The 14742-nt window shown below is 37.3% G+C and overlaps 1 protein-coding gene across 2 annotated transcripts in view; it reads left to right on the top strand.

The window, feature by feature from the left end:
• Window positions 1-14742, top strand: part of Acmsd (aminocarboxymuconate semialdehyde decarboxylase) — a 52064-nt gene that overhangs the window by 19052 nt on the left and 18270 nt on the right. For both annotated transcript variants that reach the window (XM_046463773.2, XM_046463774.2), the window contains exons 3-7: window positions 1436-1532; window positions 4271-4320; window positions 5619-5855; window positions 11701-11794; window positions 14436-14531. In XM_046463773.2, the coding sequence (XP_046319729.1) occupies window positions 1436-1532; window positions 4271-4320; window positions 5619-5855; window positions 11701-11794; window positions 14436-14531 (574 nt within the window). The remainder of the gene's footprint in view (window positions 1-1435; window positions 1533-4270; window positions 4321-5618; window positions 5856-11700; window positions 11795-14435; window positions 14532-14742) is intronic.

The following is a 14742-nucleotide window of genomic DNA, read 5'->3' as shown; positions in this document are numbered from 1 at the left end:
AAAGATGCAAAATTTCAGTTACAATTCAGAAGATTCATTGTAGTTTATGGTATCTTCAGTTAATAATAATGTTATATACTTGAAAATTGCAAAGAGAATAGATTTTAAATGTTCTCATCACAAAAATTAAATATGTGAAGAAGTTGATAAATTAATTAATTTGATTTAATAATTTTATAATGTATACTTATATTACAGCATCATATTATATGCCATAAATATATTAAATATTTATCTACCAATTATATACATACATATATATGTGTGTATATATATGTGGGTTTATATATATATGTGTGTGTGTGTGTATATGTATATATATGCATAATGTGTGTGTATATATATGTGTATATATACATATGTGTGTGTGTGTGTGTATATATATATATATATATATATATATATATATACACACACACACATAGGATAACTATAGGATATATATATACACACACATATAGAATATATATACATATATTTTATTATTTATAACTTTTTATTATTTTATTATTTATGATTTTTAGTGTGTGTATGTGTGTGTGTGTTTGTATATATATATATATATATATATATATATATATATATATATATATATATATATATATACATACATACAATTTCTTGTACCAGTATTGAACTGAGGGGTGCTTAACCATTGAGCAACATTCCCAGCCCTTTTTATTTTTTATTTTGAGACAGGGTCTCACTGAGTTGCTTAAGTCCTCACTAATTTGCTGAGACTGGCTTTGAACTCATAATCCTCCTTCCATAGCCTCCCAAGCAGCTGAAATTACAAGTGTATGCCACCATGCCTGGCTAAAATAGATAGTATTTTAAAAAATAGTATACACAGGCAGTCATGATTTGTGGTGGAAGTGGGCAGTTCAACATGAAATTTTGCACCTGTTTCTAGGTGGATTCATTTCACTGCTCCATTCTTCTACAGGTGTTGACATCAGTATGACCTGTTCTGTTGAATAAACCACTTACTTTCACTATCCATACGTTACTCTCAATAAAGCCAAAGGGTTGAACTAGATGGTCTATCTCAAAAGTCCTTTCCAATTCTGAAATGTTCTAAATTGAACATTTTCCAGATACTGGGCCATCCTCTTGGGTCTTGTAGTCAGTAGCTCAGATCAGCAAGGTAATCATCTCTCCTCAGTCTTGCAGGGCAGAAAGGCCATAACCATGACCTTGCTCTCTCTGTGTCCCATCGCTGATACCCACAGAACACACCCCTTCAACTGCAGGCCAAAGAAAAGCATGAGGAAGAAAAACTGAATCCTATTAAATAAATAATTTCTACTTCTAATGAATTAAGTAAAAAATCTCTAAAAATGTTAGAAGAGAAACGTATTCCAAAACCTAAAAAGGAAAGATTAATCCAAATGGGCTTAAGGTCCCATTTACTGATGTGAATTTTCTGCCCCAGGGAGAAGCAAAGATGACGAAAGATGGGAAGGTCTTCAGAGTGGTCCAAGAGAACTGTTGGGATCCAGAAGTTCGTATTAGAGAAATGGATCAAAAAGGTACTTAAAATAAGAAATGCTACCAATGTATGTGTCTGATATAAAAACAACGTCTGCCTTTAAAGTTTGTTAACTGGCATGACCTACCCAGGAACAACTTCTGATCTTTTTCTTTGCCAGGACATGCTGTTCCAGCTTCTGTGGGGAAGAGAGAGGCTTCCACTATAATGCTTTTAAAGTATGGATTTTTAAAATGCTTTGCAATTAGTTGAATTCTGTTTAAAGTAGAATACTGTATCATCAAAAAGATAATAGTAGTAGCATTTTATTATTTATAACTTTTAGTTCAAATTATTGTAGAATCAATTAAAATTAGAAATGACAGATTAAGGATGTCAATTGTCTGCTTAGTCAAACTTGGGATCCAATTTCTTTCTTTTCTTTTTTTTTAACAGATACAACATTTTTTATACCTTTATTTTATTTATTCACTTTTATGTGGTGCTGTGGATCAAATCCAGTACCTCACACATGCTAGGCAAATACTCTACCACTGAGCCACAGCCACAGCTCGGACCCAATTTCTTTTTATCTCAGTGCACTAGATAGGTAGGTAGTTAGGTAGGTAGGTAGGTAGGTAGGTAGATAGATAGATAGATAGATAGATAAATACACAGACAGATCTACTGACACAAAAGGGGTATAAGGTAAAAAAAAAAAAGGTAATTGTGCAATCTCAGAGTACTCTATGATGAAAGCAATCTGAGGATCTGAAAGAAGAGGATTAGGAAATTTTTGTTTCAAAGCTGAATTGCTAACAATTTCTAGGAACTGCTTGCATTCCTTATATCTAAAAAGAAAACAAGTCCTCACGATTAAGAATTTCAAAGACTATCTAAAATATATGATGGCCACATTATGCTTTCATTTATTACTTCCTGGATGACTATGCTCCCTGAGGAAAGCATGCTCCAAGAAAATGCATCAAACCTTTCAGACTTACACGAGCCAAGCCCATTCTGGGGAATTCACCCCTTCTGGCACTACCAGTCCTCAGTTGTGACATTGGTAATCTAAATTTGAACCAGAAAACAAACAACACACTCATACACACACACACACACACACACACACACCAGTTTAGAACTACCATTTTCCTAATCAAAGAAAGAAAAATTTAGAAGTTTATATATATTTATACAGAGAGAGAGAGAGAGAGAGAGAAAGAAGAAGAAGAAGAAGACTTTGATTTTATTCCAAGGAATCAACCTGGCAGCCCAAAATGACTAAGTGGTCTCTGGTATGTTAGAATCTATAGGAAACTTTTGTCTAGGTGTGGCTTTCCATTTTTCATTTATTGTTTGTTTGTTTGTTTATTGGCACCAGGGATTGAACCCAGGGGGACTGACTTAGCCACATCCCCGGCCCTTTTTATTTTTTATTTTGAGACATGGGTAAGTTGCTTAGGGCCTCGTTAAATTGCTGAGACTGGTTTTGAAATTGCAATCCTCTGCCTCAGCCTCCTAAGCTGCTGGGATTGCAGGAGTGTGCCACCACGCCAAGCTGCTTTCTATATTTTTTAACAATTTAAAATATACCTTTATGGCCTGGCATAGCGGCACATACTTCTAATCCTGGCAATGCAAAACAAAATAAAATATTTATATAAATATTTTAAATATAAATACTTCATATATGTTTTAAAGATAAATATTTTAAATATATTTTAAATATAAAATAATATAAAAAATGTCTCAAAATAAAAAAAAAAATGGGCTGGGGATGTGGCTCAGCAGTTAAATGCCCCTGGGTATTATTCCTGGGTACCAATTCCTGGAATATATATATGTCTCTATATAAATTTTATATATAAATTACACACACACACACACACACACACATATCCCTAGGTGGCATTCAAATGGAACTTTTCAGAATCTGAAGCACTTCCTGTTCTAAGAGTACATTAGGAGAGAAGCAGAGCTGGAGAAGAACATGCTTCCTAGATCTACAATAAAAAGCAAGGCTTTGCTATAGATGTGAATGGATAAAAATGGCCCATGCTTTCAAGGAGAAAACTAGTGGGAATGAGACTTGGCTGACTAGTGTCAGAAATCATTTATGGCTGTAGTATAGATGGAAGTATATGTCTCTTTGGCTATTGTTGTTTCAATCCATTGCTATCATTGAGAAAATAGTCATGACTAATCCTTACTGAACATTTACTTTGTGTCACACACTGTTCTGAACACCCAACAGGTATTGATCCATTTAATTCCTACAACAGCTCCGGGAGGTAGGCTCTCTTGAAGACAAGTGATTCTTGGCATCCTAGATTCTGGAGCCAAACTCAGGATCCCATTCTGGATATTTCAGACAATGAGGCTCCAACTAGGCTGATTTAGGAGCTGAATTAAGAGGGTAGGGAAGAGTGCTGAGAGATACATTGTCATATATGACCTAAGTTGAAAAATCCTGGCAGGGGTGGAGGGGCAGGGAACAGTGGAAAATGTCTTCCTTAAAGGAGGGTGGAAGAAACTCCTGGTCAATGATTCAACTTATTTTTCTTGAATGACCTAATTTTGGTCCAACCTTTACCTCTCTCCCAAGATCTTAGGCTGATGGATGAGGTAGGCCTGGGAAATGGCCTGAGAGAAGGGGCACAGGGAGGAGCACCCAGGGAGAGGTGACAGGAGGAGGTTGGGACAGAGGCTTGCTGGCCTCTTCGCTCTGGGAAAGGCGGTAGTGCCTGGGTTATTCTTCTCACCAGCTTTGCTTTTCTTTGTGTCTGTGTCTAGGAGTATCAGTGCAAGCTCTTTCCACCGTTCCTGTCATGTTTAGCTACTGGGTGAGTATGAAACTTCAGACCATCACCCTAGTGGGGAATGCTCATGTCCAGCTCCCCAACAAGTGACCAAGGCTCCCCCTCCCCCAACAACAGCAGCATCCTCTCCCAGGCCTGTCTTCTTAGCCATGTCCTTGCTCCAGAACAATAGCCAGGAGGATGTGACTCACATTAAAGTTCCACTAGAACTCAACCTTCATCTCTACCAGAATGTACCTGTCTGGTGACTCATTCCTGCAATGCCTTGCTGGGGAACTGACAAGCCAGTTTATTCTGAGGTGAGAATGATTTTGAAAAAAGATGATCACAGCCTAATGTGTTGCTTCTCCCAAGGAAATATATAATTCAAAGTGAAAGTCCTGAACTTGGATCCCTTTCCTCAAGTTAATAAATCTCAAGCACTGAAAATTTCAGGCATGATTTGGAGCCTGCTGAGGGAAATTTCTGTGTAGAGTTGAAGTTGTACTAAATACCTGCCCAGCCAAGCAGATATTCACTCCTCTTATGATTTAAGAAGTAATGGAAATACCACCCATTCCATATACTTCCCCAACCTGTGTTCATAAATCCAGTATTAGAGGTTTAGTCCTTCTCTGCTCCTGTGTTTAGATTCACTACTTAAATAAAATGCCTTAAAACCTCAGGATGCCTGAACTTATCAAACTAAGCATCACTCTGACAAGACAACTGGAATTGCAAGTAGAGTACCGAATTCCTGGCAGTGGGGTGATGTTGAAAGGAAGAAGACAGTGCAGAAGAGAGAGTTAGAGAAACCAAAAGCAAAATTTATCTGTCTTAGCCTTTTGCTGAGTCTAGCTCCAAGTGTCATAGCCAATAGGAAGGATACATAAGAGGACAGACAGGGATGGTAGAGGTCTGTGAGCAAGGCTAGCATCCCTAAAAGAAGAGTGACAAAAATGTGAACTGATGGTAGCTTCAGGCATTGGGCCAGATACAGCCTCCTAACTGAGGAAGCCATCAAAATCTGTCTGCAATTGGTGGTGGCCCATTTTCATTTCGTCTCTAATATGAAATGGCCCAGTAATTAGGATGCCAGTCCCAGTAATCTATTCTAGCTTCAATTTTTCTAAGTGACCAGTATACACTGGCAGTTTTCTTTGATATTTACAAAGATTGGGTCTTCTGTAGGGAGTGCCTTTCTCATTCTGTACCTCAGCTTTATTATGGGTAAAGCCATTGAGAAGGACAAATAGTTTAGCCAAGAGAAGGCATTGTTTAGAGTAAATGACTAAAGAAGTAGGTTTTGAACAGCATAGTTTTCCCTCTTCTGTTTCCACCAGGCCAAACCTCAAGACACTTTGGATCTATGCCAACTTTTAAACAACAACATAGCTGCCACTGTTGCCAGCCACCCCAGGAGGTTCGTGGGTCTGGGGACATTACCCATGCAGGCTCCAGAGCTGGCCATCAAGGAGATGGAGCGCTGTGTGCAGGAGCTGGGGTTTCCAGGGGTCCAAATTGGCTCCCACATCAATAAGTGGAACCTGAATGAGCAGGAACTCTTCCCAGTCTATGCAGTGAGTACACAGCTGTCACTCAACCAAGGCGTAGCCCCAGAACACCTAGCTGGGGACAGGCACCTTGCTAGGTGCTAGTAGGAAGACACAGGCACCTCCCACTGGGGTGGAAGACAGAAATGACTTATATGTAGACAGGAGATGTGGAAATCCTCTACCAAAACTCCTCCCAAAAAAGGAATGGGTCATTCTACAGAAGAAGGGCAGTGTAAATACTTCCTAGGCCAGTTCTGAGTTAACTCAGTGATGACATATCTCTTCTTCCTATCATTCTTGTTCTCTTTTTAATCTTTTATTTGGAAGCCTAAATATCACCCTCATCATAAGCATTGTGTATAGTACCATGTCAATGCCAAAAAATTGGGGTTTTCTTTGGGAAAAAATACTTAATGTATTTCAAAAATATGAAATAAATTTGAAGAAACTATGGAAAATACAGAAAAATATAAATAAATAAAAAGTCACCCTTAATCCTCCAACTCAAAGTAACAACCGTTGTAGTACATTTTGTTTTTTTAAAACTGCATATATCCTAAGCCAACCTCAGCAACTTAGCAAGGCCCTAAGCAACTAAGTGAGACCCTGTCTTTAAATAAAATGCAAAAAAGGGCTGAGGTATGGCTTAGTGGTTAAGTGACCCTGAGTTGAATCCCTGGTACAAAAAGAAAAAAACTTCATATATCCATACTTTAACAAAACTGACATTTTTTTACACATGTGTTTTCAAATGCTAATTGAGAACTTCCAAACTAAATGAAATTTATCTTAATGTATGATTTTTAACTGCAGAATATTCTAATATATGGATTTATTTTTATTTATTTAACCTGACCTCAATTAAGAAACTTTTTAAATTATTTTTTTATTTATTTATGATCAGCAGAATGCATTACAATTCTTATTACACATATAGAGCACAATTTTTCATATCTCTAGTTGTATACAAAGTATATTCACATCAATTCGTGTTTTCATACATGTACTTTGGATAATAATGTCCATTACATTCCACCATCATTTCTAACCCCATGGCCCCTCCCTTCTCTTCCCATCCCTCTGCCCTATCTAGAGTTCATTTATTCCTCCCACGCTCCCCCTCCCTACCCACTATGAATCAGCCTCTTTATATCAGAGAAAACATTCAGCATTTGGTTTTTTGGGATTGGCTAATTTCACTTAGCATTATCTTCTCCAACTCCATCCATTTACCTGCAAATGCCATGATTTTATTCTCTTTAATTGCTGAGTAATATTCCATTGTGTATATATACCACATTTTTAAATCCATTCATCTATTGAAGGGAATCTAGGTTGGTTCCATAGTTTGGCTATTGTGATTGTGCTGCTATAAACATTGATGTGGCTGTGTCCCTGTAGTATGCTGTTTTTAAGTCCTTTGGGTATAGACTGAGGAGAGGGATACTTGGGTCAAATGGTGGCTCCATTCACAGTTTTCCAAGAAATCTCCATACTGCTTTCCATATTGGCTGCACCAATTTGCAGTCCCACCAGCAGTGTATGAGTGTACCTTTTCCCCCACATCCTTGCCAATACTTGTTGTTTATCTTCATAATAGCTGCCATTCTGACTGGAGTAAGATAAAATCTTAGAGTAGTTTTGATTTGTATTTCTCTAATTGCTAATGATGTTGAACATTTTTTCATGTGTTTTTTGATTGATTATATATCATCTTCTGGGAAGTGTGTGGTTAGGTCCTTGGCCTACTTATTGATTGGTTTATTTATTTTTTTGGTGCTTAGCTTTTTGAGTTCTTTATATACCCTAGAGATTAATGCTCTATCTGATGTGTGAGGGGTAAAGATTTGCTCCCAATATGTAGGCTCTCTATTCACCTCACAGATTGTTTCTTTGGCTGAGAAGAAACTTTTTAGTTTGAGTCCATACCATTTATTGATTCTTGATTTTAATTCTTGTTCCAAAGAAGTCTTATTAAGGAAGTTAATCTCCATCCCACATGATGGACATTAGGGCCTACTTTTTCTTCTATTAGATGTAGGGTCTCTGGTTTTATTCCTAGGTCCTTGATCCATTTTGAGTTAAGTTTTGTGCATGGTAAGAGATAGGAGTTTAATTTCATTTTATTGCATATGGATTTCCAGTTTTCCCACCACCATTTGTTGAAGAGGCTACCTTTTCTTCAATGCATGTTTTTGGCAACTTTGTCTAATATCAGATAATTGAAATTTTGTAGGTTAGACTCTGTGTCCTCTATTTGGTACCATTGGTCTACCAGTCTGTTTTGGTACCAATACCATGCTGTTTTTGTTACAATTGCTGTACAGTATATTTAAGGTCTAGTATAGTGATGCCACCTGCTTCACTCTTCCTGCTAAAGATTGCTTTAGCTATTCTGGGTCTCTTATTTTTCCAGATGAATTTCATGACTGCTTTTTCTATTTCTATGAGGAATATCATAGGGATTTTGATTGGAATTACATTAAATCTGTATATTGATTTGGGTAGTATGGTCATTTTGATAATATTTTGACTTCTTTCTTTAAGGTTCTGTAATTTTCATTATATAGATCTTTCACCTCTTTCACTAAGTTGAATCCCAAGTATTTTTTTTTTGGGGGGGGGGAGTCTATTGTAAATGGGGTAGTTTTCCTCATTTCCCTTTCACAGGATTTGTCACTTATATACAGAAATGCCTTTGATTTATAAGTGTTGATTTTATATCCTGCTACTTTGCTGAATTAATTTAATAGTTCTAGAAGTTTTCTGGTGGAACTTTTATGGTCTTCTAGTTATAGAATCATATCATCACCAAATAGTGCCAATTTGAGTCCTTCTTTTCCTATGTGTATCCCTTTCATTTCTTTCATCTGTCTAATTGCTCTGGCCAGTGTTTCAAGAACTATATTAAATAGAAGTGATGAAAGAGGGCATCCCTTGTCTTGTTCCAGTTTTTAGAGGGAATGCTTTCAATTTTTCTCCATTTAGAATGATGTTGGCCTGGGGCTTAGCACAGATATCTTTTATGATGTTGAGATATGTTCCTGTTATCCCTAATTTTTCTAGTGTTTTGAACATGAAGGGGTGCTATATTTTGTCAAATGCTTTTTCTGTGTCTAATCTATTAAGAAACTTATAAAACCACATATTTTGAAAATGTATAGTAAAAATCCATAGTGAAAAATTATGCCATGAAATTGTTAACATTTGATGAAATTAGATGGTGAGAATATCAATGTTTGTTGAACTATTGTTTATGCTTTCTATATTTAAAATACTTCAAAATAAAATAATTTTCAAATATTCAGTGCCATCCATTTTTGAAGAACCCAACTTCAAACATGTATCACTTCACAATTCTATTATCAGCCCTCTTCTTCTTCTTTCTGTTTCTTCTGTAACTAAACCTGCTATACTCAATATCAGAATTCAAGATGCATGATTCTTTACTCAATTGCATTTTCTAAATTCCTTACTTCCCTCCTAGAATTACAATGACTGATTCACTTTGTAATCTTTTCATTGTAAGTGCAAAATCTTTAATAATGTATTAAATAGACATTTATGGACTTACCAGGCACCCTACTCACTATCATTTATTCATTTTTTATTCATTTAATATTTATTGAGCTCTAATTACTTGCAAAAATATCTATGGTAACTGCTTACCAGTTGGGGGATTACCTGTTAAATTGCCTCCTAATGACCTGAAACATTTCATGTTCCTCTAAATATTGAACTCCAGGAAGCTTATTGGCTGCAGTGGCATAGTTGATACAGTGATGTTTCCTGGAAACCTTAATGAGCTTTGAAAAATGATTTATTTACTTGTGCATCCAAGTTGTTTCAGCACAGTGTGAGTGAAACTTCAGTTGCAAGTCATTTTATTATTCATTGGAATCAAATATATGAATTAATAAGGGGCTTAGAAAGTAATAGCAGCCAATTGGAGTCCACATAGATATTTTCATTTGTGTGACTATCTCATCAATCATTCTAACTATATTGAGGGGCTGCCAGTCTCTGAAGGATTCAGGAGCACATCCTGACCCCAGTGGATTTGTAATGTCCTGGGGTTGACAGCACATTTGTTTGGTTAGCAAGGCTTGCCTGCCTCACTGCTATCTAGTTTGCGTCAGTAACCTGCTCAAACAAATGAGGAATTTCTGAGAGCCAAATTGGCTCTCAGAAAATTATTTCATTTTAAAGTAAGCCTGGTGCTCCAGAGCATCTAACTATCCCCTTAATCTCCAAGATCTCTGTTGCTAGTGAGTAAACCAAATTACACATGCTCAAGTCAGTTTTTAGGTACAAAAATGACATTGTTACTGCTACAAGGCAGATGGAATGGTAGTACTAGATTGCCTGGCTCTACCATTTTTCTGCCAGGAATACTGAGTAAGTTACTTAGACTCCATCTACCTCAATTTCCTTCTTTGTAAAATGAGGAGGAATAAGAGTGTTTATCTCATAAAGGATTAAATTAGTCCATAATTGTCAAATTCTTATAACAACTTCAGCACATGGTAAGTTCTCAGTGAATGTTAGCTGTGCTTTTGAGAGTATAAGTGACTTTATGTAGAGATACAATGCCTTATGTACATAAGGAGATCTTTTAAATATTGATTTAAATTGAATTGAAGTAAACCATCATAGGCACATAGATTAAAGTGTTATCTAATGAGGACTCAAATACTACTGAGATGTGAGATGTGCCTTTGCCAAACCCAAACTGTCCCCAAGAAGATGTTATTCTCTTTCCAAACTGCATTAATTATCAGAAATCAAGTAGCTCCTCTCCTTTCAAAAGGCTTGCATTTCTCTGCTCCCCAGAATCGGTTGAGTTAGAAATCTTCTTCAATTTATCCTTTGTCAGCCATTTCCAGAATTCCCTTTTGTCCAAAATTGTTTTTCCATTTTTAGAATGCTTATGTACACAAGTCACATTGCATCAGCCCAGTTAGCACAAATATTTATGCATGAAGATAGGATGAGTCACTCCAGCACCCCAATACATTTGAAAAGAAAATGTTCTAAGGAAAATGTGTTTTGAACCTTAGTAAACACTAATATTCAATGCTTGTTGAGGGAACTTATCTTAATTAAACATTCTGTTGAATAAAGGTCATTCTATCCAGATTGTGTTTCCATTTCCCAGAAGTCCCTGGAGCAGGTTTGTCCATGACATTTATCTTAAAACCTGCCAGGCTCAGGCACTGAGAGCTCTTACCTCTCTGAGGTGATCTCATTCACAGCAGACTGTTCAGGGATTCATCTGGGCTCTGGGGACTGTGTGAGTGCCTATAGACCCCAGAAGTCACCACCCACTGTTGGGTTCTGAATGGCTCAGTAGTTCATGCGTCAGCCCAGCCCTGAAACACTGGTCTCCAATCATCATTGTCTCATTTTCTATAGCCTCAGGTTTCCAAGTGGAAAAAAAGAAAGGAGCATTCCTGCCCTGACTTCAAGAATATCACCTCTCTACTGTCTTTCCCAAAGAGAGGACCATGTAGGAGCCAGCAGGGAAATGTGCCCCCACATTGGAGGTGTGGGATTATTAGTTCCTAGACATTTTGCCCCCAGAGAACATTTGTGAGTGATGGCTATTTCCTGTGACTTGTTCTGCCAAACAATATATTAAATGCATCAACCTCAATGGTAAATCCACCAATTCCCTTTGTTAATTCTAAATGTCCTTTTTATTTCCCAAACAGGAGCAGAGTTGATCAATGATTCGATTATTTAGATCAAGAAACAATTTCAACAATATTTCAGTTTATTTATTCAGATAAACAGTTTCCCTAAAACAGTACCTTGTATTTGCTGGCTCCTTCAAATAACCTCTCTCTTTCTCATTGCTTCTTTGAAGGCAGCTGAACGGCTGAACTGCTCCCTGTTTGTGCACCCTTGGGACATGCAGATGGATGGGCGGATGGCTAAATATTGGCTTCCTTGGCTTGTAGGTTTGTGTCAGCTTGGGGTCTGAAACAGACACCAAACCTTGGGTTTTTCCAGTCATCTCTGAAACCCTCTTGTCAAGAGAGAAAATATGAATAATTAACATGATTGAAAATAATAGCAACTGCCATTTATTGAGCAAAGAAGTGCTGTATATATTACTGTTTGATTTTAATCATATCTAGTATGATCATAAATAAGTCACATCCTAAATAAATAACATATTTACTCTACAAGGTTGATATTATAATGAACATTTTACAGATGGAGAAACTAAGTCTTGGAGTGGTTAGGTAATTTGTCTACATCACAAAGTTAATGAGAGAAAATGGAATTTGCACATATCTGTTTGATTGCACAATTAACAGCATCAGCTGTTATAAATGAGGGCCTGGAATTATGAGTAGAAAGTTAACTTCTTCCACACAAGGATCTGAAACCTTAGATTATAGAAGACCTGTATTCCCGATGACCCTGTTATTTGCTCTCTCTTCTGCTCTTTTTTATTCCCCCTGAAACAGTTATTCAAGGTTCCACATGAAAGTGAGGGAAACAGAAAAAGAAGAAGCCTCCCTTTGTCCTATCCAATCTCTTGGTATTGGTCCCAATAGGAAGGAAAGATGGAGAATAGATGTAAAATTCTGGAGCTACAAGTGAAAAAAAAAAAAACCCAGTGAAAAGTGTTGGACTTTATTAGAGGAGGATTATCCATTCTCTCTCTCCAGTTTCTCCAGTCTAATTAGTATAATTATTAATTATGAAGTAATCAAATGGCAACCACCATAAAGAGTTAAATGAATAACAATATATTGGAAGTCAAAACCAGAATTTCTGTTGCAGCTTAATTTCTATTTCACTGTATAATCTGAGGCAAATCACTTCATCACCTTGGGCTCCATTTCCTCATCTGTAAAATAACAAAACTGATCTGGATTCCTTTAAAGTTATCTTTTGCCCTTACACTTTATATGCTCCTGTGATTGCTGGTGGAAACTAAAGTATTTAATAAGCTAGCTTCCTACCCACCCCTACCAAGTTCTTGAATAACAAGAAGAAGAGATAACCTAAGAGGCTCAGTCAGTTCTGTCCAGCTTCCAAGATAATCTCATCCTGATTCACAAACTTTTGACAAGTCCAACAAACTTACTTATATTGCAACTTTCCACATGAAAAACATTATTTACATATAGTCATTTCATCATTCATTTATGCAACACACATATGTGTATTGTGTGTGTGTGTGTGTGTGTGTGTGTATAGATCTCCTCAAAAATGTCAAGCTTTATACTAGGCACTTGGGATATACATCTGAACAAAACCTCTGCCCTCATGGAGCTTATATTCTGGCTTGAGGAAAAAAATATTTTAAACAACTACACCAATCATAAACATGCAAACAGGTCAGTTTCAAGAAAGTTATTGTGAATACAAAAATGATGTTAGTGCATTGTACAATTTCCAGCCGGGAAGGATTACAATCCAATTCACATTGTAAATGTAACTTTAGCTCCTCGATGAAGGATGTCTTATGAGGCTGTGATTGAAGTAATTAATGGAAAGCAGAATCACAGGACCAGAAGGAAATAATGCTGTCCATTCCCCAGCTTTCAGTAAGCTCTGCCTTTAGCTCAATTCAAGATGGATATGAATCCATCATTTTTCCAAAATTCCCAGGAGGCCAGGGAGCTAGAGGTATCTCTGCCTGTGGTTTATCAATGGGCAGAATGAGCATCCAGGGAAGCCTCAGTCGGCAGCCCAAAGTCAGGCTTCCTCAGAAGGTGCAGGGCACAGCTGTACAGCATTCAGATATTTTTGAATCACAGTTGGAAAAGCAGTCATCTGGCAATGTAGCCTAAACTGGCTCCTTGGGGATGAAGGCATAAGACATGGATCGGCTCTTTCTTCTAGGAGCACAAAGCACTTGAAACAACTTATGTTAATCCTGTGATTTTCAACCTTAGCTCCAAAAGGCAGCAAAGATTTGGCATAAATAACAATAATAGTTAATATTGAGCAATAACTGAATGCCAGGAGCTATCTGCTGAATCCTCAAAATAGCCTATGGCAGGAACTAGTCATTATTATCCTCATTTTACAGATGACGAAATTAAGACACAGAGAGGTAACTAATTTTTGCTGAGCACAATGATAGAATGTGACATTCTATCCAGGAACTTTGCTGACATCATATTTCCAAAATTCCATAAAAGCCTTGCAAGGTAGGCAGCAAGGTCTTCATTTTTACAGGTAAGAAGCACAGATCCAGTAATATTAAATAACTTATCACAGACCAGGAGGCAGAAAATTGCAGGAGCTAGCATTCAGCCCAGACTCCTGACACTCACTCTGCTTGCCCTACTCCATCCAAAAGTGAAGTCAGGAGAATCAGGACAAGACCTAGGTCCTCAACAGCGCTAGCCACTAGACAACTCTCTCTGTAATGGGTAAATAGGAAGCTTCAGATGATTCTCCTTGCCAAAGCAATGGCATGTATGCAGCTAAATCATGCTGGAGCTCAAGGACCCTAACTTTCTTGGGATTGATAATTCCCTGGCTATTAGCTACTATTCCTCAGCCATTAATATTACCAAGCTTCTTCCTGCTCAAGGTGACAAGCATAAACTTTGTGACTATTTCCTCTTTCAGGAATGCCAGCAGAGACCACCATGGCTGTTTGCTCCATGATCATGGGTGGGGTGTTTGAGAAGTTTCCCAAACTGAAAGTGTGCTTTGCACATGGAGGTAAGACCATGTTTGCATTACTCAGCTCAGGTTGTCATAATAAAATGCCATATATGGGGTGACTTAATCAACAGACATTTATTTTCTCACAGTCCTAAAAACTGAAAGTCCAAGATCAAGGAGTCAGCAGGGTTGGCGTCTAGTGAGAGTTCTTTTCCTGGTTACAGATGGCAACCTTCTCATAGTGTTCTCACATGACCCTTTTCCTGTG

This window comes from Marmota monax, unplaced genomic scaffold, assembly GCF_021218885.2.
Source record: "Marmota monax isolate L192 unplaced genomic scaffold, Marmota_monax_Labrador192_F-V1.1 WCK01_AAM20220418_F8-fsc00034, whole genome shotgun sequence".
NCBI lineage: Eukaryota > Metazoa > Chordata > Mammalia > Rodentia > Sciuridae > Marmota > Marmota monax.
The sequence above is the reverse complement of the archived record's forward strand: the minus strand, read 5'-3'. Positions and strand labels throughout refer to the sequence as shown.